Below are 25,167 nucleotides of genomic sequence, written 5' to 3' on the forward strand. Positions count from 1 at the left end.
GGTGTGTAGCTGAAGTGATCTTTACCTGTCTCTCCATCATGACCAATGTCAGGATGGAATCCCTTGGGTCGCTCCAGCTGCAGAGCAAGGTGAGGTGACCCAGACATCTATTGCTAGATTTTGCATTTTGCTCAAAAGAGGGACGTGCACACTTTCTTTTGCTACACAGTGGGCAAGTGCCACTGGTGCTTCATGCCAGCGTATGCCAGCCCAGGCACAAGATGATTATCTCTGCCCCAGAACTATACTGAAGGGTTTGTTAGCTCCTTCCCCCACATCTTAGCCTGCTGTGCCTGATGGGCCAAGCTCTGAGCAGCAGCTTGGCCCTGCCTCCCCTGCTCCCCGTGTGGCTTCAGTGCCCACAGCAGTGGCAAGAGCAGTGTCTGTACTCAGAATGTTTGCAGGGTGTGCTCAAAACACCTCCAAAACTTTAACCAGAGAGACCTGAACTTGGAATCCATGGAAAGATAGGTCCCAACAGAAAACAGCAGCTGACATCACTGCTGCTCAGCAGTCAGGTGACATCACAGCCCAAGGGAGATCTATCAACAGTGCTGGCCCTGCTGCAAGACTGTCAGTGCCAGAGAGCAGAAACCAACCACTGTGAGCTAGGCAGCCTTCTAAAATAAATTTAGGACAAGATAACAGGAATATTTGCCATCATTCTTCTCCTACCATGTGTGATCAAAGTACTTCAAAAGCATATCCACTCCTATGAACTTTCACTGATTTTGCTGTATGAAGGACAAATCTGTTCCCAACTGGCCACATAAAGAAACAGCAACATTTTAGCAAAATTTTTCAGCACCTGTGAAATGTCCCTGTGCCACTTGGCACTTTATGCCAACAAACAGTAGCAGAAAAAAAGGATGAAAGAGTGTTTGCCCACTCCTGCTTGAGTGAATCACTTGAAAAAGTACCATGCCGTTTTCTAATGGAGGAGTGTTCTTGTGATTTACCTCAGAGTGCTAGTAGTGGAGGAGGAGATGTGGGAGATAAACAAGTGGAGGAATTAAAAAAAAAGAACAAGCTGTACTCCATGCCTAAGGAGTGATAAGGCATAATAAGTCATCAAGGTCTCCTGAATTAAAAACCTCTTTTTGTAATTCACTACAAGCCTCTTCAAATAAAAAAAGCAGCAACAAGAAAAGAACAGCAGCAACAAACAAGGGAGCAAATCAGACTGCAGTCATACACTTATCTCACAGCTGAAATGGTCTCACAGGCAAATCTTAAATAAAAGCACTAGCCAGGTTCAAGAATGATCAAATCCATATCCTCAAAGTTCAGGACCAACCTTTGGTGCCAGTACCTAAGCAGCCTGACTGAGTGCAGGGTTTTGAGTCATCCTTGGATCTGCCCATAGCCCACAGCTGACTAGAGGGGACTGACTATTCTAATTGTGCAGCTGGACACCTCCCATTATCCTCACCCCAAAAGCCAGTGGTATCCAGTGTGGCTACCTTGCCACTTCAGCAGAAGAGCCTGTGTGCCTGAGTCACATCCCTCCTGCCAGGACTGACACTGACCTTCTGTTTGCTCCCATTCCTATCAAACTCTCAAACTGCAGCCAAAACTAATGCTCCCTTCAGCAACACAGGATCTTTCAGAGACTCGGGAACCCTCCATCTCCTGTGCTCCCTGCCCAACTCTTGCTGGGGCCCAGAGATCTCTCCAGGACCTACTGTCAGTCTCAAGGAGGCTCAGTCCTTGGGTGGTGATTCCAGTTGCTCCCCTGCAAATAGCAGTGCGTTTGGGCACCGTGCACTCTTTCTCCTGGTACCAGTACCAGTTTCTGGGTGGAAAGCCAAGTGCAGGCAGGCATGACTTTCTATGTCATTTGAAGATGAAATGGCTGGATCACTCTAATGGCTAGTTGGACCTTTGGAAAAGCCCTACAAATTTGCTGAGACTGACTGAATAAGGGCATTGTGGAGGTAATTGTTGGAAGAGCAAGTGGAAGCCTGGTGGTTCCAGTAGTCACTCTGTTTGATACAGTAAATGGAAGCCTTTGGCACAGAAAGCATCTGAAAGGCTGATTGCCCCTGTTAAAACACTTGAAGGGAGCTTTGCAATGATGAGCTGATCAATTCTTCCAGGATCAGAAATAATGCATTTTAATCTCTTTCCCAGAACTTTGCTTTGCAGTCTCTGTTCCTAACATGATAGCTACATCCTCCACAGAACTGGCACTGCTAGTTCAAAGCACCAGCTCAAAAAAGGCAGGAAAACCCACTCAGGCATTTTACCTGTTTTGCAACTGATGCTATGGAATAAATCTCATGGACAATTTATGGGATCATCTGGATGTAAGGGAGCCAGTAATGTGAACATGAAACCACCCCAGCCAGATGATGGCAGAGCCCCTCCTGTGTGCATGGCAGTGAGTCCTGGATAAATCACCAGCTGGGCTCTGCAAACCAACCATCTGGGCAATGTGGTTTTCTCTTGGCACACCTGCCCCCTCCTGCTAGGAAGCCATCTGAGAGGACATTAGGGGCAATGGGGGATGAAGCCTCACAGTTTGGGTCAGACTGCAAGCACAAGCCACAGCAGCACCCCCTCTGCAAGGTCAGGCTGCCTTGTGCTTGGGTCTTGCACATCTCACACCCTCTCTCAAGGAAAGCACCTTCCCTCACGGATCTCAGCAGCACATCTGGAGGTGTTCCAGCAAAACATGTCGGGCAGCATGTACACAAGCAATTATTGAGATTTCAGACTCCCTCTGCATTTGCCTCTCACTGGATATTGTTGAGTTACAGCTGCTGCTCCTGTGGAGGAACCACATGAAGTGCCCTCACTCACATCCCTCCAAAGGTCGCTGCACTCTCCTTTGCTGCACGGTGTGCTTTAGCTCGCCCAGCTGCAGCTACCTCTTGTCTGTCAAATCCCAGAGGTGACCACACTGCTGTGGGCACTGTCTGCACAGCCCCAAACGCCACCCCAACCACACTGTGTCATGGCCAAGTGGACATCCCAGTGAGGCATGATCCTGCTGTTCTTCTGGGGCATGTGAGGTGGAAGCTGCATCAGCTCTTGCCACTCCTGGGGAGCAGATCAGCTCAGATGCTCTCATGACTGCAGGGTGGTCTGGTAGCAAGGGAATGGCAGCTGCATGAATATGCAGATTGAAATTGGATAGTTATCACATTTTAAAAATTTTTGGCAAATCATGCAAATTCACCTCAAAAGGCTGCCACTATAATTTCATGACAGGCCTCTCCTCAATGACAGACTTTCATTTAGGATGGGAAGTCAATCCTCCATAAAACTAATATTTATATTAACTAGATCACTGCATCTACTGGAAAATCCCCTCAATTTTGATTATGTGTTAATTAGCCTGCCAAGTCCTTGCCATTTCAGTCTCTAAATCAGCCCATCAAAAGGCATAAAATCCCACAGTTACCCAGAACCAGGCTCTCAGCCTGCTCTCCGGAGCCCTTCTAATGGACCCCCCATTACATCCTCAATTAAGCCTCCTGCCCTCAACAGCACAGTGCAACTGTGAGCCCTGTCACCTTCCCCAGGGAGTGCAGGGAGGGCACGGTGTCCCTGACAAATCAAATCCCAATTAGAGCCTGACATTTATGCTACGTGAGCTGCCAGCCACCAAAACTTGTCCTTTGGCAGCGTGGTGGGCACCCTGCCTGCCCCTGCATGAAAGGTGTGCACAGCCCCACCAGCACAGCATCTGTGCCTGCACAGCTGCAGAGCTGAGCAGGCTGGGGCTGCACAAGTGCAGAGCTGAGCAGGCTGGGGCTGCACTGCACGGGCTGCACACACTCTTGCTTTCCCCAGCCCTGCTCTGTGACCCACTGCTGCGAAGCCATGGGGTGGTGCACAGCTAAGGTTTGAGAGATGGTGTCTTGCTTTGCAGAGAGCATTCCAGCCTGCTTTTTTAAGCAGGAATGTCACGGGTGTTTGGGTCCAAAAAGTGACAGAGGCAAGCAGTGAGCCCCAGAGAAATGGTTTCTTTTCCTCTGCCTCCAGCCCAGCCCAAGCAAGCAGGAGCTTTGCTGGAACAGACCATGGCCATACCTCCTTCTATCATGCATGACAGTATGGGCACATGGACAGCCAGAGCCTGGCCCTAGCCTGCAGCCAGGGAACTCACACAGAGCAGCTGATGCTCAGCAAACCTCTTGTGACTGGGGTGCTGGGGTGTCCCAGCTCTACTGTGCTGTGGGCAGCCAGGGCATGAAGGCTTTCTAACATTTGCTGTCCTCACTGTGCAAATGAGAGTCAGGAGAGACATGTACAGCTTTGCTGAGAGGCAATCTGCACCACACATGAGGGGAGCAAAGAGAGACAGAGATGGATATATGGTCTCCTTCCCACAGTGTGCAGCTGCTCACTCATTGCATAGAAATGCTTGACTTTCATACCACCCCACATGTAAAACTCCTTCCTACTTCAAAGGACACAGGATTGACCCTTGAGGTCAAACTGTGTCCCCAAGGCACAAGCCCTGAGACTCGCATGAGAGTAAGTGCAGACCCACTTCAGTTCAGCCCTGCCCTGTTAACACCATGAAAACCTTTCTGCTGCTTTGGACACAGTAGAATCAAGGCCTTCCGACAGCAGTTCTCATGGATTGCAAGAAAAATATGAAACTTTCCCTTTTAAAGATCCCATGGGAAAAACACAGGAATGGTAAGGGGTCACCATCAGCTTAAAAACAGCTTAACATTTGTTTCTCTTAAAAAATAAGCTCTTACGAAACTTCAGAGCACTATAAACACTCCTCTGCTGAAAACACTTTGAAACAAATAAACCTTTCCCTGCAGTGCCTGCAACCCAAGTGAGCAGCATTCCTGACCCTCCAAGCCAGCAAGGCCATGGCCCACAAGAGAAGCTCTCAGTGGGTTTTTGCAGCCCAGCCCAAGAGCTGTGTGGTCAGGAGTGATGCAAGGTTAAAAAGTGCTTCCTTTTCTGTGCACACGTACAGCTGCCAGCATCCGAACAACATGAGGTTCACGATGACCCTGACGCTGTGCTCACCCAAAGGAGAAGCCATACATGGTAAAGCTGCAGATCCCACAGTTCTCTTCTAGAACCACAAGGTATTTGCTTAAGCACTGCAAGAAAAGGTAAGGGGGAAAAAATGGGCAAAACACGGAGATTTCATCTCTTCAGTACTGGCTTATTAGTGTAGCATCACTGAGAGCAATACAATCACATCGACCGGCTAAGGATACAACCCAGGATCTTTAGACCCTTCAGGATCAAGACCCCAGTGAAATTCAAAGATGGTGAAAAGTTGAGGTGCCCAAGTTATTAACCCAGATTTATTTTCAGGTCTTAAGACCTTTATCTTGACACCAATGGCATGCTGCCATTGCGTGCAGCAGGAGGAGGGATGAAATCTCATTGAAACCTGAACTTGTTGCTCCGTGAAGCTTGCTAGGTGCAGCTAAGGGGAGTCTTTCTACAGATGGGAAGCATCTGAAAGTCCATAGAGGGAAAAATCCTGACAATCTCTTATGGGGGCATGGAAAAGGGAGCCAATGGTATTTTCTAGGCTTGCGAAGGGCAGGTAGCAGTTGGAATCATGCTGGGCTTTTGCTGAGCTGGGCACTTTGGGTCCACTTTCACCAATGAGGTCCCCAGATGTGTAATGGGAGCCTGCAGGAGAGGACGTGGAGTTAATCCATGGTGCGAAGAGCCCAAGGAACACAGGGCTAAAAAAAGAAACGCAGAGCTGCCTGAAAGAGTATCTTGGAAATAAAAATAGTGGAATGAGAGCAGTGGGTGTCTTGTCAGTCTTGAGAAGTTCTCCGTGCCAAAGACAAGGAGGAATTGCATGCAGTGCATAAAATGAAATTGGGAGATATCTGAGGAATTCAGGCCTGTCTCTCAGCAGACTTTTCTAATCAAGTGCCTCACAGAGGATATTTCACCATGGTCATTTCCTTTCCTCTCTCTTATGCAGACTGAGCCAGGGCTCTTCCCTTCATTATTATTTTTTCCTTTTTAATTTTAATTTTTGTTTTGCCATTTTCAAAAGAAGTTAAACCACATTCCACATAGCTCTTAAAGGCACAGCACACTTTCTTGCTACTGTGGAGCAGCCATGGCCTCTAGCCTGGGCCAGCACCTTTAAATCAGAGCAAATTGGGCTCCAGAAGCCTTGAATTCTCCTTAACTTTTGCCCTGCCTCTAACCAAGCACAGCTGCTCTCCTTCACCCAACTGCTCACCCCAGGGTGGGGAATTCACAAGCAAAGACCACCCTGAACAACAGCTTTTCATTCCCTGCTCCCTGGAGTCTGAGTGTGAATTTTCTAACTAGAAACAAAGTGCTGGAGGGAGCATGAGGGAAGGGCAGGGGAAGAATAGGGGAGTGTGAACCAAACAATGCTTTGATTCTGTCCCCACCAAGGAGCTGGCATTGCCTCTTTTTCATGTTTCTCCAGTTGCCCTTAAAAGCTCCTTGGGGAGAAAAAAAGCAAATAGTTGCTTCTTTTTGTGTCATGTCTTCTTAATTCCTAAGAGCAGGACCAAAGTGAGGCACAGCAGTGATGCCTTTGAATTCCAGCTCCTCTGCAGCCCTGTGGGGGCAAGGCAGAGATGCCCACAGATGCCAGGATGGCACACCCTTGCCTGAACCAGACAGGAGGCCAGTGCCAGTGCTGACCCCTCAGCCTGTGCTGGTGTTTGCTGCTGGCTTCCCCTGCTGCTATGGGTAAGTCACTCCAGCCCCCTGGAGCCACCCCCTCCTCCCCGTCCCCTGCCCACACAGCCCATGAGTTGCAGGGCAGTGCTGGAGCCCTGCCTGCTCCCCCTCAGTGCTTCAGTGCCTGACTGCACAGCACCCTAAGGGAGAGCTCTCCACACTGGCACAAAAACAGACCACTGAACTCAGCAGGACAACATTCCCCAGCCCCAACTGTGAAACTGTGCAGCTCATAACTGAGAAAAAGGAGAAAGAGGAGAAGAGGGGAAAAGCAAGGACTGCATGCTGCTGTCTAAGGCAGTACCAGCCTCTCCTGGGCTACAACAGGATCTTCTAAGAAACTATGGCCAACTAATTGTACAGAGACTCAGGGGAGAGGAAATGAAATGAAAAATTGAGTCTGAGTTATAAAAATAAGTAATTTTTATCCTACTTGCAGGAGACTTATATTAATTAAACATTATTACAGTGAATGAGATGGGGAGGGTTATTAAGTCTGGGGCTGGCTGTAAGTGTTCTCTCCTGTTGCCTGAGGCTCCACTGAGCTCCAGATATTAATCTTCTGAAGCACTCAAATGCTGAAGAGATAAACACTTGAAATATGAAAATATTTTTCTCCCTAGCAGACACTGTATCCCTATGTCACGCCAAAGAATTTTTCAGATGTCCATATGGGCTGCACTTACAGCATTACCGTGTCTCTTAGAAAAAAGCTAAGCACCTCAGGAGCTGAAGAGAGAAATGATGTGTGCATTTGTGTGGGGGTGATTTGTGTGTGGAGATGTAGCAGATTCTCCTCTTCCCATATGTTTCTGGAATACATATTTTCCTCTTTAGCACTGCCTACCAGGTGTTGGCTGCACGGCTTTCCAACTGGCTGGCGGCACTGCCAATCTGGCCAGCGACTCTGCCAGGTGGCTAACAGGTTCGCCTGCATGTTTGCATTCTGAGACTCAACCTTACCCAGGGGAGGGCGAGGAGGGACTCACAGACATTCACGGGGATGGGACTCACAGACACTGGAATCACCAGGCATCAGGGCAGAGCCCAGGACAGGTAAGATCAGCCAGCTTTCCTGCAGGAGCCTTGACTTTCACAAGCAATGACTGAGAGCGAAGCGGTGCTACAGTGACACAGCCTACTGTTATAAGGAAATTGGCAAATGTTCTTCGTGCCAGCCATGCCACAAAGTCAATGAGGGATAAGGAAAGCACACTAGTCCTGGCGTGAGTTCCAAGATGTGAAGCTGAAGAACTTGATCTATCAATCACATTGCCAGAGGCAGGCTCCATTGCAAGCCATGCCAGCACATCTCAGTGAGGTCCTCCATAAATTAGGCTCTGTCACACTCATGCAAATCTTCTGCTTCCAAAGCACGAAGAGAAAAAGAGCAAAAGTCAAACAGCAAGAAGCTGGCATTTCCAGCACTCTTAGGGCTTAGCTCATCCTTCACTTGGAGGAGACTGAAATCCAGCCTCTGCAAGCCCAGAGTGCAGAGTAGCTGAAGAGTATAGGCAATCTGAGTAACATATGGGAGAGGAAGAAATGCACTCTGGGGAAAAAGCACTGGATCCTACAGAGGACATTTGGATCAGGATGTGGAACAAAGCCTGGGCTAGCCTTCACAGTCCCACAGGATTCAAAGCTCAGTGTCTGATTCAAGTCCATCTCAAGAGGACAGTAAGTATAATTCAGTGCCAGTGGTCACAGTCCTATAAATAAGTCATGAACCATACAGTAAAGCATCTGAAAGTTTCCATAAAAGAAGTTCAGCTCTGCATAGCCCCTGCAACTCATGATAGCTGTGCAATCATCATTCATACTGTTCGCATGGACAAAGACCCATCAGCACTCTCTTCCCTGCTTTGGTTGGTATTAATCATCTTACCAGGCACAGTGTCAGAGCTTTGTTCAGAGTTGCCAATCCAGGTGCCTGAAGGCTGAAAAGACCACGTATAGCCAGTTGCCAAGTCGTGTGACCAACCACAAAGGTCTTCAGGAAGATCAAAGTTGCAGTTGAAGTTCGCAGGGAGTTGGAAATCTTACAAAAAGAAATAGAAGCAAAATAAAGTCAGATTAAAAAATGACTTACCCATGAAGGGTTGCTATTAAAAAACAACCCAAAACTAAAATAGCTGGCAAGCCATCAAAACTGAAGAAAGCATGAAATCTCACTCACACTGATGCTTTTAACCTATCTCACATTTCCTCAGCTCCAAGGATCAGCCTTAAGTTCTGCATCATCAAAATGTTCACACCACGTCCTGTGGCTAATCCACCAAACTAAGCAAATATAAAAGCACGAACCAAATGTGTCCAGACTCTAATCAGCACCTTCTCTTCCTCCCCTAGAGTGGTAAAAATTAAATGCCTTTTTAAATGTCAGTGAAGAGTCCTTCCTGAATGCCCCATGCTCAGAAGTTCCTGCCTGGCTCCAAAAGGAGAATCTCAAGTGCTCCAGAAACCCAGCTCCTGAGTGGCAGACCCAGCCACTTGCACCAGACGGGAGCTGTCTGTCATCCTGGAGAGCTGTCACTCACTGCTTCCTACCTTCTCATGGAAATGTTACCAGGGAAAATGTGGGGCCACCATGAGCTCAAGCTTTTGGATTCTGAGTGAAAGAAGCCAGCCTCTATTTCTAGCTCTGCTATGGACTCACCACATGGTCGTTGGGCGAGTCCTTTAACTTTCCATCTTGAAACAGGAGCAGAGTTAATTCCCCTGTGACAAGAGCTTTGAAAGCTCTGGAGAGCTTTTCTGCAGGCTGTGGGCAGGCGGGCACATGCCAGGGGCTGCATGTGGCACTGAGGCAGCTGCTGGCTCCTTCGGCAGAGGGAATCAGTCACGTGCAGGGAGGCTGCAGAAATGGGCTGAGTCCCTGCCAGGCACTCAGTGGACAGGCATGTCTGAGCCTAATTATAGGCCAGGATTTTCCTGAGCAAAGAGGAAGTTTTAAATCACAGTGCCCACAAAGTGAGCCATAGCCAGAAGGAGGTGAGTGACTCAAGTGATAGGCATCAGCAGAACTTCACTGCAAGGGGCAGTGGGCTTTTTTTACATGCTTCCACTCCAAAACAAAACAATGTAGATCATGGATCCTTTTATTCCAATCTAATCTCATACCCTGGAGAGCAGCATTGTTTCTGTTTGGCTGTCATAAATCTGATTGTCCAGAGAAACACACTCATTGTTTTATGGAGTATGAGAATGAAAATTGTTGCTAAATCTGAGGGAAGCTGACAGGGAGGCTGGTTCCACGCTCCACAGCATACTCTGCTTGCTCTCTTGCCCTGGATTGCACCCGGGAATTGTGTTCTTGCAGAGACTGTTACTGGCCTAAATTTCCCTCCATCACTTTCCCAAGTGCCTCAATGGTTGCAGGGTTGCACAGGCTTACCACTAAGGCAAAGCAATGAGAATCAGGCCCTTTGAGCTACTTCTGCGACTTACATTTCTAGAACTAAAGTACAGCAGAATCCCCATGGGAGGTGTGAAAAAGCCAATTAATATTCTTTTATAAATTTATTTATTTTAAAACCCATTAATTTTTTTTTATCTGGGACTGAAAGCTGAAGTGACAGAAGTCCTAGGAGATATCTCAGAGGATAGTTTTTCCTTGTGAGATTCTTGTTGAAGTCCTCGTGTACATTGTCCAGTGCTGAGGCCCAGGCTCTGCTGTTGCACCCAGGGGAATGCATTTCCTGAACATTGCACTGTACAACTAACCTTGCACAGCTCTGTCAAGCCCTCTCCTCTTCATCTGGACATTTCACAACCTTTAGATGCTCACATCCCCCTTGCAAGAAGCAGAAGAATTTGATGTCTGCTTTTACAGATAGGGATTTGAGGCAGAGAAGATTAGCCCTCCCCCAGCACTGAACCTTAAAAAGCACAGCATGGAGTCTAAGCTAACATTCAGCTTCTTCCATCCTCAGAAGAAATAGGCAAGTGCTACAGTTACCAAACCATTTCACGTATGTCTGACAGCCATCTAAGACTGGGTAGATGAAATTCTGCATTGAGTTAGTGTTCCCCTCTCTCTAGTGCCCACACAAGGAGCCCAGACTGTCCTCCTAAATTTTAAGCTGCTGATATTAGGGAAGATGATCCTTAAGCAGATAAGTGTTCAGGACATCAGCCTTCAATACATGTTGTGATTTACTTCCACAGTTGTGACTTCTGCAAAAGGAGCCCTGCATACCAGGCAGTCTGAATCACCTTCTGAGTTTATGATTTACAGCCAAGAGGTGATCTGGAATGGAGATGGTTCCAAACAGGGCACTAAATGAGTTTCTTCAGGTCATGTAAGGAAGCTGGGAGACCAGCTCTTCATCTCTTGTACGCCAGGGACTGAATTAGCTGCTATCTCTTGCTCTTCCATCCTTCCTTGATAGAACTTATCAGATTTTGGCAGATTTGTTTATGGGTTGGTTTCTTTTTTTTTTTAATCCTGGCCCATCACTAATAATATTACTCTAAGCTTTCCAGGAATCAGCCCCATGTATTGGCGCTAATGGGAAGATAAGAGTATTTTCCTAGCTCTTAACCCATCAGTTATTGAGATAGAGATGTGCTGCTCTGATACATACCCTCGTCTTCTCCACAGCTGTCACCACAGTCTGTTGCTTCTGCATCAGTTGGGTAGGGAGTGGTGGTCTCTTCACTCTTCAAAGTGGGCACCAGTGTCTCTGCAGTGGGCCTGACATCTGAAAAAAATGGAGTAGAGAAGCTGTTTGCAACAGACAGAACAAGAAGCCCAGGTAGTAGAAACAAGGCAAAAATATTTTTCTTCATGTTCTTATAATGGCAGGAAGAGATAGAACAAGTATGCCATGAGATTTCCACATGCTACAAATGTCAGCATGGTTTGAACTTCAAGTGAACTGTCTTTCCATATGGGAGTTCTATGGATTTGGAGTTCCCACTGAATGAGCCTCTTCTCTAGACATGCACACTACTTTTTCTCTTAATTTTTTAATCTACAATCTACATGGGTAGTTGGAAATCCACTTAGCTGTCATTACTGGATAAGTGAGATCACAGGCAGAACATCTTTTTCTTTCATAAAGCCATATGACACATTGAAAAAACACACACAACATTCCCACCAATTGTGCCAATTTATAAAACAAGTCACTCAAACCCACAAATGATGTAACCGCAAACGGACCCAGAGGATCCCCTAGTGAGCTCTGGCTCACTGCAGAAAGCATCTGGTTTCACACTCCAGGCTCCTGACTACGCTTTCAAAGGGTCTCTGTCCAATTTCCCTTTCTCTAACGTGGCCCATGTGTAACAACCTCCAAGCAGGTGTCAGGGGAAATTTAAGCAAGAAAGTGAAGGATATTAAGATCAACAGTAAATGACATTAGGTTCCAGCAAACTCTCCTTTTATGGGTGCATTAAGTGGAGTACAGCAGACTTGATTCTTTCCACTTTTAGAAAGAGGCAGCTTTGCTCAGTTATGTGTGATTGCGTTTCTTTGTCGGCACCCTTCAGGATATCATTTAATAAAGCCAGAAGCAGGAGGAAATGGCTAAATACATTGAATATTTTCCATAGGCTCCTTTATGCCCTTTTATTTTCCTGTTATTAAACATGTTGTACATAAACTCTCTGGGTTTTTTTTGGTTTGTTTTTTTTTTTTCCAGTGGCTGTCTTTTGTTCAAGATAAAATACCAAATAGCCTCAAAGTCTTTTAATTTGTAAGTTCAAATTTGTTACAACCCCATAAAATTCCAAATGCAACCAAGAAGCAAATTGCAAGCAGCCAGCCACAGAAAAATGTCATAAAAAAGAAAAAAAAAAGCAGCAGGTGAAAGCAACATATTGAAAGCTGGAACTTATTTAGAGTGGGTACATTTTTTTAGGTTGTTGTTCCTGTATATCAAGATTTATAGCTGAAATGTGACAGTGTGGAAGGACCTTGAAAGCAAGTCCCATATGGGACACAGATGCTGAGCGGATGTAAATCAACAGTGTTGCATTGCCCTGGACTAGCCGCAGAAATATATCTTGAAAAATCAGTTACCATGGTAGAGCTGCAACACGATGGTTACAAGAGATAATGAAAATAACAGGCAGGACAGCGTCATGTGTGAAATGGAAAGTGAAAAAGAGAGGTCTTGCTTGCTCGCTTTCTCACTCCTCCCTGGCCCTGCAAGTGTCTGTTCAACTGGTGGTAACTGCTAATCAAAATGCAAAGTCACTGAGCAATTGAAACCAGATGTTTGGAACTTCAAAGGATAGAAACCCAGCTGCTAGTGAACATTCATCATTCTCCACTCTTCAGAGGAAAAATTTTGGCAGGTCTTTGAAAGAAGCCAATTGCTGACTGCCTGCTTCCCAATTTTTGAGTTAGTAGCCAGCTAGTTTGTGAGCCCAGTTGAGGCTGTTACGTGTTTAACTCAGTAATTAAGATGCTTGCTGCTGATAAGAAATAGAAACACCTGGGCAGGATGAACATGGGCTTAGACCCTCTCTTGAAAATATTTTTAATCATCTTGTTTTAATCCATTTCTTAATCTTGTTCCCAAGCAAGTGCAATACCTGCGTTTTCGCAGCCACTTTTGTAACATGCCTGGGTCCTCCCAGCAAAGGAGGGCCCTTTCTGGGGATTGTCAAGCCTGCTGCATGTAGCCAGCCTGGATTATGCATGCAGATAATGCCATGGGCTATCTCTGCTCCGCAGGTTGCATCAGGGATATAAATGCTCTTTATAACATGGTGAATCCACAAGATTACAAGCCCTGCTCTGATTACAAAGCTGAATGCCTGTAGATTAATAAAGCTAGGGATATTTATGACCTGGCAGTTGAGTTTTAAACATTACAATGTGCAAATTATTACCCAGGCTGGGAAATGACCATAAAGCACCTTGCCTGGAGAAAACATGTGCTGTTGCTACTGATATTGAAAATGAGCATGGACACACATGTAAAAGAAAATTTGGGCCAAAAATAGCACAAGGCAATAAAGACGACAAACCCCTCATTCTCTAAGCTGGAGGAGTGCGTGGAAGGGCTGGCATGCACATGGCTGGAGGTCCTGACTCCCCTTATGGCAGCGATGCAGTGCTGTGATGCACCATCCAGCAACAGTCTGCAGAGATCTGGCAGCTGGAAACTCCTGGGAGCTGCAGGAAGCAGCAAGGTGGGAGCTGCCTGACCATGTCTGCACAAATCCTCAGCTCCTGCTTCTTGCACCTGCTTCTCCCACAATATCCTAAGATGTCGTAAAATTTAAATTAAGATCGAATCTGATTTAAAGTTTAGATAATTTACAATGGATTGCCAGTCCAGGGGGATATTTACTATTGACTTCAAATGTGAAAAATTATCATTATTAATAGTGTGTACATGTTGTGTGATTTGCTGTTAAGTGTTTGCCATGCATCTTGCAGCACGTCACAGGAGGAAATGGTACTAAAGACTGCACAAGAGGGTAAAAAAAGATCTGTGTCTTTCAAGCTTTCTAGAATGGGAATTCTTACAAAAAATGCTTTCTACAGATGTGTTTATAAAATGGAAATCATACCTCTTTATCACTGACATCTGGACTCCAGATTCATATGTAAGCAGATTATTAAAAATAAAAGATTAAAAAAGAGGATAACTAGCCGCTGGCACTGCAAAGTTAGCATCAGACCAAATGACCCTTTGGGTACATTTTTTGCTTTTGGGGCTGAAACTGTGGAGAAATCAATCACCACTAAACCTCAGAGGGTCAGAGGCACAACCTCTACTGATCCCAGTAAGTGTGTGAAGTTAGTTTTCATCTCTGTATTAAAAATGGTGGCTGAAAGGCATACTACGTGTGAAAAACAGGTGGGTAAAAGTGACCAAGTTTCCTGGGTCCTAGGGATGTAGAGTTAACTTCCCAGCCCTGTCTGCAAAAAGGTTTCCACGTTGGGTTCAGTGAGAGAGGGACTGTTGTTTTACAGCAAAGCCTTGTTGTGGCAGCTCAGTATACGAAGTATTGGTCACTGCAACTCTGCTCCTTCTCCTACTTTTTGTCTTATTATTTGCACTAAAAAGCCCAAATGTCCTCTAACGTAAGAGGCTGTGAAAGACTGCACAATGTCCAGGTAAAAGATCTGAAAGGAGTTGAGGACAAATTCTGCATGGGGCCCTGTGTGAAAGCTTGGAGTCCAAACATTGCTGTTATATCCTGCATCAAGGCCAGTTTTTTTCAAGGTGGAAATAAAAAGTGAGGCCAAGCCACCATACAGGCACTGCCTTCATGGCTGCAGCCTCCCTGCCACAGCATGGCCAAGGCAGGACAGCAGGAAATAACCTGAAGTTTGCTCCTTGCTGGTGTAGTGCCTGGCCCCAGAGCAGGCAGTGGGCAGAGGTGTAGGGGTTCCTACCTGTCCAGTCACAGCCCAGCACCTCCAGGCGCATTCCTATTCCCGCTGGGGACCACCTCTCCGGGTGCACTCGGACATACTGGGCAGGAACAGGGTCAAACCTCCGGACTTCGGGGATGTCGTAGTGAATGTTGCCTTCAAAAAGCTACAGAGAGAAAGAGAGAGAGAGAAAAGGCAAGGGATGTGTGCATTGTGAGCATTTCACATGCTCTCAACTAGACTTGATATTTTGGGTCTGGCAGAATGTGGCCACAGTCTGAGTGACCCCAGGCCATTGAGCCCAGCTGAGCATAAATTGGGCGGTTCCTTCTCGGTTTCAAGGGGACCAGGCAGGCTATTTCTGAGAAACTTGCACAATCTCTCCTGGCCTCTGCTCAGAATCCAGGGTTAGATTCTGATCCAAGCCATGCAGGGGAAGCCTAGGGAATATCCACTAAATTGACATGAGATCAGATTTATCCTTGGTAAATAAAGCTACTGCATGTTCTAGGATGGTGTAAATGGTTGGTTTTCCTCACAGTCCAAGTACTGCTGTTTTTCAGCTTACATGAACAAACTGAAGTCTGTGGGGAATAAACAGAGGGCTATAGATAGCATCAGCCCTCATCTGAAGGATCAGGAAAAATTAAAACTTACCCAAATTTTAGGCAGAGGAGTATGCATAAAAACAGAACAGGCAGTAGCAGAGAATTTATTTGTTCCTCAAGCCCCCTGCCATCCCATAGCACTAAGCAGAAAGATTATGGGGAACTCCAGTGATAAAGAAAAAATATGGGGAATTTCAGGGTCACACCAGTGTGACAAAGGGACTTTAGATATAGAAAATTTCCAAAAGAGAATTTGTGATTCATCTTCCTCTTTCAGAGGTGCACACGACAACAGCCACAACTTTCCCCTTAAAATATGTAATTAGTTCATGTAAAACATAATTGTTTTACACAAAACAAAATAAAACACACCATCTTTTGGACTCTGACCTGCAGGAGCTGGGAGAAGCAGCAGGTGATGTCCATGCCTGATCCACAATAGAAAATGGAAAGAAATTGCTATCCCTGGGGAAAGGTGGAACTAATGGCCACCAGTACAGGTTTGGAGAAGCATCCAGAGACACAACCTGGGATTTCATGGTGACAACCCCAAGCTCCCAAGGTCTCTGTGGGAGTGGACAGCCAACTTCCCAAGACCCCATCAGGCAGACTGAAGCTAGTCAGAAAAATATCCTGTTTTGCAGCTGCTCCAGGCAGTGCCTACCTTGGCTTGCATTGTTTTGGGGTCCTGGATGAAGTCCCAGTCCTTTCCATTCATGCTGTAGGCCACCTTAAACTTCTTCACAAAGGATCGGGACTCAGTGGTGGTCACGCTGTCCCCTCCACGAGCCCCCTGGATAATGACGCCTCTGATGTTCTTGGGGACACCAAGGTCCACCTGCAGCCACTCCTCCCCAGGCTGGGCCTGGGGCACGCGGGGAAACCAGCCCGAGCGGCTGCTCACCAGGCGGGCCATGCTGGGAGACCAGTCATAGCCTCTGATGGAAGAGGCAGAGATCTGCGAGTCAGGAATGAGGCCAGAAAGCATTCCCAGCAGGTTGGAGCAGGGTGAATCTGCAGGGAAGGAAAGGCCATTAACAGTCAGGGTCATTGAAGGGAAGTGCTCCTGGTTCTCCTCACAGCATTAAGCTCTGGACACTAAACCAACACCAAAGGGCGTTTCCCCCTCCCTGCAGGAGCTGCAGTCCTGCCCCTCCAAGCGCATCCCTTGCGATGAATGCCTCCATGCTAGTCAGTGTCACCATTGCCACCACAAGCAGCCATGAAGTGGCAAGGGTCAGCCCCCTGGGACAGGCTGTTGGGGGGACAGAGGAGCACTGAAGCCAGGGAGAGGAGAGGACCCTCACCTGTGATGCGGCAGCCATACAGCTCCAGCCTCAGGGCGATGCCGTTGTGCCAGGTCTGGGGACGGATGCGCACGAAGCGTGTGAGCACTGGGCTGTGGATCTTGTTGAGAACCACCTCTGTGGCATCCTCATTGGCCTGAAATGTCTGCAAGGGAAGGGAGGCACAAATGTACATTTGCACACACTGTTACATCCTCACCAGATAAGCAGTCAAAATTATCTCAGCAGGAAAAACCAAGGAAAGGCTTTCTGGTCAGGGCCGGCCTCCAAGCACCAGAGGCCAGGAGGGACATGTGAGCTGCTCATGTATCACAGGACAGCATGGTGGATGGACTCACCTACCAGGCAGGAGGGCCAGGAGCTTTCTGCCTGACTGCCTCTCACAGCACTTCGAGAACCATGAGCACCTCAGACTATCCGGCCCCAGCTGCTTCAAGCTTGCCTCCAGACCTAGATCTGCTCCAGCACAAGTGACAAGATGCCCCCAAACAGGCTGACCCCCTGATGCATCCTTACACTGAGCTCCACCTGGGAACATCACGTGCAAGCAGTGGTGTGAGCAGGAAGGGTGCACCTCTGCCTGAGGTGACAAGCTCTGCCTCACTCAGCCCCTTGCCTTTGCCTCTCCTGTGCACATGCAGCCTGCCACATGGAGACAGCTTTTCAGGAGTTTATGATCCCACATGGTATGAAAAGGCTGCTGCCTTACCAGATGGCCATAATCAATAACTACCAGATGGATGTTAGATCCACCTCTTCTGCCCATTTTTTTAATAGGCCGGACAAGGACTGGATACATGTGTTTCTATTTTAGGCTGCAAAGCCATAGTGGGAAAGAAAAGGGAGGGAAAGAGGAAATACCCAAGGGGAGGATAATTTTCAACCCTTTCTCTGCCCCAGCATAAAGCACCAGAGATCACTGACCAAGGCTGCAGGCATTGCCTGCTTTCACTCCAAGCACTTCAAGACAGGGCTAGACTATCCTCCCACCTCAGCTAGGAACCACATCTGCACTGAGATGCTGGCTGGGTTCTTCTGCAAGCTCCCACCATGTGTATGTGTACTAAGCACAAGAGTTCCCAGTAAGTTTATCTCAGGAAAGCAGGAAAGTGTAATCTCTGGCATCAGCCTCCTGTGGGAGGCAAGAGTCAAACAACTGAGGACAGAAGAAGGGGTGAGGCAGTATCCTGGCCCCTTGCCTTGAATAGCAGCTAGGAAGCATTTTGTGAGCCTCCTGTGGCTCTAGGCTTGCAGATGGCACATGTTACTTCCCGTCTCCCAGGATCCAGCACGGCAGGGTGTGCAGAGGGTGTTTACAGGGCTGTTCATGGCACCCCAGCTAGCTCTGGGCTGCCCCATCACCATCCACTCCTTCAGCAGTGGATGGAGCAGCCACTGCACAGAGGGAATCACTTGCAAATCTGGCTGGTAATTGGGATGAGGGGTTGATGTGAACTTGAGCAGAAATGCAAATCTAGAAAATATATATCATGCTGCTACCGTTTAACAACACAGCATGGTTTATGTGTTTTTAATATCCTATTTTATCCTGTCTGACCTCACTTCCCATCTTTTTCCTTGCTCAGCAGACACCAAATACCCTTTTTTTCCAGCAGGAGGGCTATAAGAAGAGTGGTTACTGTGAAACACTCTCCAGGCATATGTGCGTGTGTGCCTTGTAAACCCGCGGGCACAGACACACAGACACACACACAAACAAATTTAAAGGATATATTTCCACACCACAGCAGAGCCTTCAGCTTTATGCCAACACAGAAGCTGACACACAACACCTTATTTCTGAACCTAACACCGGAGGACAGGAAATGTTTATCTGAGCCAGTGCAACTATTTTAGCATAAGGGGCAGCGTGTCAGGTCAGACCAAAGGTCTCTCTGTCCCAGAGGATGGCGCCTAATGCTGGCCCCAGCAGATGTCCAAGGGCACCAAGTCCAGTCTTCTCCTGGCAACCTCTATTTGCTTCCCACCGTCAGCAGTGTGAAGACTCCAGGAGCCAAAGGTTGCATATGGACCAGCATGTTTAACAGTCACTGACGAGGTTTGCTGCTCTTTTTGATTTAACATGTTTCAAGTTTTGTTCTTTTTTAGCTCACTTCACACATACAAGCATCAGGGGCCAGAATCCAAATTTACACCAGCATAATTTGTTGCTGACTTCTGCACAGTCAAGCTTGACAGAAAGCAGAAGCAGGACTGAGCCCAAAAACTTTATCACTGCTATAGGCATCACTGAAAACATCTCTTAGACGACCTTGGTCTCAATTACTTGCTTCCAAGAAGAGCAATTTCAATTCTGCTTTAGATTAAGAAATCAGCAACTTACTCAAGCTAGATCACATTCAACAAGCTATGTACTCTGAATCTGGGCCATGACACTCCAGACTGCCAGCTTGTGAGGGCAGAATTGGCACCTGACTTCCAGCTGTGCTATCAGCTGCACTGGTAGGATCATCTGTTCCATTGAACCTCGCTTCCAAACAGCCCAACTGATCATGGCAAGTCATTGCTTTGCACCCTGTTCAGCATAACACAGAGGGGCCACTTCCAGAGGGCATGTGCTTGCTGCTGCTAGAGACCTGAGGTACTCCCACATGCCTGCTCTTTCAGCCTCTTTCCCAAGGGGAAATGCATTGTGAGCCTGCAGGTCCTGATGCTGCTGACCAGGGCCTGACCCTGACCGTCTGGTTTCCCTGTACTGAAAATCCTGACCCCAGAGCCCCAGCACACTGTGGAGAGAGGTCCATTGACTTCAACAGGCTCCACATCCTGCCTCAAATTAGCACTCACAGCATAGGAAGAACTAGCAAGAAAATGTGTGAAATTGGGAGTGCCAAGAAAGCAAAGATTTCTTCCCTCTCTACCAAAATAGAACATTGCTATTCCTCCCGTCCTATCTGCTTTCCATCCCACTCAGCACATATTTTGAGCCAAGTCTTCGAATGGTGTAAATCAACATATCACCATCGAAGTATAAGAAGTCACAGTAATTTACACCAGCAGGAAAAAAAAATACCTGGCTGTGATCTAGGGAGATAGATAGATAAATAGATATACACTCAGTGGAGAGCACACATGCCTATGCACATGAACACACACTGAAGGGTGGTGGAGCCAGAAGACGAATGGGAAAACCATTAACAAATTAAAAGCACCTTCCAAGAAACAGTCAAGGGAACTCCCTTTCACTGCTGCATCAAAGAGCTGCCCATTTCTCCTCATACACTGTATGTTTGCCTCCATTTTAGTCCAGACAGCAGGTCTGCATGTGAAATTAAATTGATAATCAATGAGAGCTGACCTGCTTAATTAATTTGCTGCAGAAACCAAGTGGTTAGGGAGAGGCTGTAAAAGTAGGGGACATGCTGTCTAGGCTAGAGGAGAACTGCAAAAGTTTTCTGTGTGCATACACATGCAAGATCCATAGCAGCATTTACAAGTTGCATTTCTGACATGTTGGAACCATCATAGGGTGATGGGGGGGATTGCTGAAGCTACATTAGTTCCAGTGGATATGGGAATTGTGCCATTGGCAGCTTGGAGTGAAGGAGATGAAGGACAGGGAGACAAAAAGTGCCATGAAGTTGAAGAGGCAGCGAGTCAGGGAGGGGGTAAGAGGTAACCTCTCTCCTGCTTTATTTATTATGCTGCTTGGCCACTATGTAATTTCTTGGGGTGCTGAAGAAAGTGGCTGAGGGAGGAAGAGGAGAAGGCCAAGGACAGCAGCAGCCCTGCCTTCATCCATACGTTTGTGTCTCTTTGGACCCACTAGATTTACTGCAGGATTATGTTACTCCTGTGGAGACAGAGCTCTGGAACAGAGCATGCTAACAGGATTAGGGCTTCAGGATTTAGACAGAGAAGCATGAAGGAGAAAAGTAGGGGAGATTATTTTCCTTGTCAGATAGGGAAGGCATAAAATGGGGCATGTTTGATGGTGGGAGGATTCTGGCTCAAGTGGAGGGTGGATAGTTCTGGATTTATTAAATCCAGGAACAAGGAGTTAAAAGAAAAATGATACTTGGCAACACTTAACAAAGCACTGTGTCTGGGCAAGGCACACTGTGCTGGGCTGGGCTTGCCAGCTCTGTGTCTTTGAGAGGCTCCACTCAGATTTGGGAGTCATCAGGGACACGAGGAGTGGTGCTATGCTAGCCTGCAAAGGAGATAGCGGGCCCAGAAATACAAAGCTGCAGCCTTGCTAGGAAATCCAGGGCTGTAATTCTCCCCAGGTACTGCACCAAGGGTGAATGCACAAGTCTGCCTTTGGCAAAGTCTGATGTCTTTGTCCTGCCTGCGAAAGCAGCAGAAGCAGGCTGGGACCTGGATGTTTCTGGGCAAATCCTCTGCACCATGATGTCTCTGCGCAGAAACACTTGTGGCCCTCTGGCTCATTGTGCCAGCTTTTCCTTAGTTTTCCAGATAAAAAAGCCACAGGACTAAAAGCTTTTCTCTCCTTCCTCAGGTGAGTAAATACTGGAGACCTAAGAACTGAAAAGACAGAGGAACATTCCTAAGGGAAGGCACAAAGAGTCATCCTCAATATTCACTGCCAGCACCAAAAACCTCTGATGTTCCCAGCTGCAGTGTACAGCTGAGACACTGCTCCTTGCAGCAATTCAATCTTTGTGCAGCTACCACCTGAAATGCCACTCAGGAAAGTTAACTAATAACAAGCACAAAGCCATCTAAATAAGGAAGAAATGAAAAATACACATCAGCTGGATCTTGCTGCCATTTCTCATCCATTGAGTTCTACAGATTCTGAAAATTTTACACACAGAGCAATGGAGCAGCACTCATCATGGCCCAAACCCACTCCAAATCTTGAAATCCACCCCATCCCCAGTCCCTTGCCACAGTAGATGATTCCTATGAGCTCATCTCCACAGTTACTAAGATGGAGCGGCTCACACCACATGGGAGCTGGAACCCAAGATGCTACAAAGAAGGAAGAGGATCAAAATGGATGAGACCTTGGTTTTCTGATAAAATCCTCATAGTTGAGCCTGTCCAAAGAAAATGGCCAAAAACAAAAGGTCAAATCCTGCCAGGTGCTCTTTTCCTTCCTAGGGTTCAAGAAGAGTTGTTGTTTTCTAAAGACATTTGCAAACCATTAGATAAGATCTCAGCACGCACACCAGGGCTGATGCCTGGAAGATAACCTCAAATCTCAGAGGCCATCAGCCAGGTCTCAGGTCACAGGAGGTGGAGGGAAACAGAGTGGGCAAGAGCCAGAACAGCTTTTCTGCAGCAGGGTTGGTTTGGCCCTGTCCCCTGGTAGGGGCATGCTGGTGAGGATGGCACATTGTGGTGGCCACTCTCCTCCCTGTCTCCCCTCTCAGGGACACACAAGAAGACAGCACAGAACCTCTGGCCAGGTTGCTGGGTTAGCCTCCCACCCTGGCCCCATGCCTGAGAGAAAGATGGAGCACCAGCCCCTGGACAGGGGGATGTCTGGGCCTGGCTTTGTGGGGACTGGGCTGCCAGGAAGGAGGAAAACCTAGCAGGGATGGGTTGGGAAGGGGAGGGAATGTGTGGAGCTCCACTCCTGCCGGCTGCCCTCCCACTGCCTCCCCATCCCAGAAACACAGCAGTGCTCGGCACGGAAACAGCCCAGCCAGCCCTGTCTGCTGTGAGCACATATTAATCACATTTTCCGCTGCTCCATCCTGCCTTTCCCGTTTCCCTTGCTGCTGAGTGCCAGCAGCTGGGGACTCAAAGGTGAGCCATCACATTTGCAGGGAAACACCCTGGCCCCACTGTCATCTGAAACACCGGAGGGAGGGGAAGTAGGGGGCAAAAGAGAGGCAGTGAGAGCTTCCCATCCTCTGCAGGGAGCATCACCCCCTCCCCACCCCCCTGCACTTGCTGGTTTTCTCTTGCATTAGCTCCCTGATGAAGATGTGAATGTTAGCTGACCCACCTACACGTGGCAGAGCACTGCTTTTGGCCCACAGAGCTGGCAGAAATTCCGAGCAGTGTTTGGTACACCCCATATGTCTATGTGTGCATGTGCATATATACGTGTGCATGTGCAGATATACATATGTGCATATATGTATGTGTCTATATATATATATATATATATATATATATATATATATATATATATATCTGCATGTATATAGAGAGTGCCTGTCAGGCCACACCTTCCCCTCCCTCCCTGCTCCTCATGGCACCAAATCAAGCTGCGGCAGACTTGATGAATCCCTTTGGCATGGTTTGCTCCAGCAGCCTGGGCTGCACCGAGCTCCGCACTGATGCAGGGAGGGAGCTGCACCCCGAGCACAGACATCACAGACATCTGGGAGCTTGCTTAGCACAGGAACAGCAGGATTAGTGTGGGCACGGAATGTGGGACCAGCGCCCCCCGGCACCAGGTCTGTGAGCAAGTGGCCTTGGCCTGGCCCTGCTGAAGCTCAGCAGCTGGCAGCCAGTTGTTTGGCAGGGCAGGAAAGCAGTCACCCGGATGCAAGGGGTAGGCGAGCCACCAAAAAGCAATTACTTATCCTCCAGCCTTGGGAGGTGTCTGCTACATGAAGGCCAGAATGTGGGAATGAATAGATACTGGAACAGAGGAGTAAAAAAGAAGATGTTTGATTTTTTCCACTTTTTTAATGAAAAGAGGAAACAGTAGAAAAAAGCTGACAGAAATCAAGGGCCAAGTCCTGAAATGGTGACAATTCAGATGGTTGTAAGATTGTTTTGGATTGACACCAGCCAGGCTTTAGGGTCTTGCTGGAGCAATGTAAATTGGCTGAGCAGCACTGAAACCGGACATGCTGTCCTGCTCCACCCTGGCTGAGGATGCAGCGTCCAACACCCAGGACTGCAAAAATGGGATATTTATTCTCCTCTGCAACTAAAACTACCCTCCAGGCCCGATTTCTGCTCCAGCTAAGACTTTAAAAGGCAAATTTATTGCCCATGGTTATTTGGAACACTGAGCTGTGTATATAGCTCATCTCTCTGTCCAGCATGATGAGTATGTCCTGCCTGACTCAGCTTACAGAAAAGGTCCCAATGAGACCCCAAACTCGCCTGGGGTGAGGAGAGATGGCCTCGGTTCACAGAAAGGTCTGGTGTGACCAGTGGGTCCTGGGAGAGCACAGAGGCTCCACACCACTGCATGGGCACCGTGTCAGGGCTGTACATGATCTCTGCCATGAGCTACTGTCCTGGAGCCAGCACACTCGGGGTCTGGGGGAGCCCAGCTGAGGACTCCCCTGTGTGAGGCCGGACTGCCCTGTGCCTCCATTTCCCTGCTTCTAAAATAGGAATAACACTCCCCCACTGGCACATGAGGAGCTTAAATACTCCAAATATTGCAGGTATGAGACCCTGATAGGTACCCCTTCACAGTGAGGACTCATTCTGGGAAGCAGAGGGAATTTGAACCTAAGACACACTTGTGGGGAAGGGGAAATCGCACAAGCCCGGAAGGGAAGGAAATGTCTGGATGAATCCTGGACAAGGCAGGCTACTGCATTTCGTGCCAGCAAAGGGAAGGGACAGCTAATTTAATAGAAGTGCTGAGCAATCAAAAATGACTGGGACATGTGTGTGGGGGGAGGTGTGTGGGACCCAGCCAGAGTTCACACAGACACACTATGGCACATCAGCAGGGAGCACCTGAACACAGCAGCAGTGCTGGAGGGTGCCACAGAAGAGCAGAGAAGCACTTTCTTGAGGCACCCTTAACCGAGGAACAACCACATGACCAAAGCAATAGACAGAAAAGCCAGCCTGGCACCATGGCTACCTTAACCCTCCTCTCCATATACTTCCCATGCAGACCACTCCAAGTTTATCTTTCCTGGCCACACACCAGCATCCATATGGTGTGAAACAGATGAACACTCATATTTACCCTCCTTCCTCCTTGCTCCCACCTCTGTGGGTGTCCCAGAAACACAGCAAGAGCATGCACAGCTCCCAGGGCTCAATGCACCCATTCTGACCATGCCTGCTTAGCGCAGATCTTACAGCTCTGGCAGCCTGAATTGTTTCTCATTATTTATTGCTCATTTTGTTCTCTGGGATGGTGCAATTGCCTCTTAGGATTTGTGCCCTTTCATTTCCAGGCCTCAGTAACTCCTGAACTACAGTTTCATGTGGTTTTGTGATTGTTAACCCAGCATGCAGACGGGTCTACGACCACAAAAGCTCAATGAATCTTATATGGCAAAACACAGGCTGTGAAAAC

General features: G+C 47.6%; 1 protein-coding gene across 4 annotated transcripts in view; it reads right to left on the reverse strand.

The window, feature by feature from the left end:
- The window catches only part of NRP2 (neuropilin 2), an 88,597-nt gene that overhangs the window by 26,281 nt on the left and 37,149 nt on the right, over positions 1-25,167 (reverse strand). For all 4 annotated transcript variants that reach the window (XM_058027654.1, XM_058027653.1, XM_058027656.1 and 1 more), the window contains exons 8-12: positions 16,941-17,085; positions 16,298-16,647; positions 15,047-15,191; positions 11,268-11,384; positions 8,567-8,719 (exon numbers count right to left, since the gene is read on the reverse strand). In XM_058027654.1, the coding sequence (XP_057883637.1) occupies positions 8,567-8,719; positions 11,268-11,384; positions 15,047-15,191; positions 16,298-16,647; positions 16,941-17,085 (910 nt within the window). The remainder of the gene's footprint in view (positions 1-8,566; positions 8,720-11,267; positions 11,385-15,046; positions 15,192-16,297; positions 16,648-16,940; positions 17,086-25,167) is intronic.

The sequence above is a fragment of the Melospiza georgiana genome, chromosome 7 (assembly GCF_028018845.1).
Source record: "Melospiza georgiana isolate bMelGeo1 chromosome 7, bMelGeo1.pri, whole genome shotgun sequence".
Lineage (NCBI taxonomy): Eukaryota > Metazoa > Chordata > Aves > Passeriformes > Passerellidae > Melospiza > Melospiza georgiana.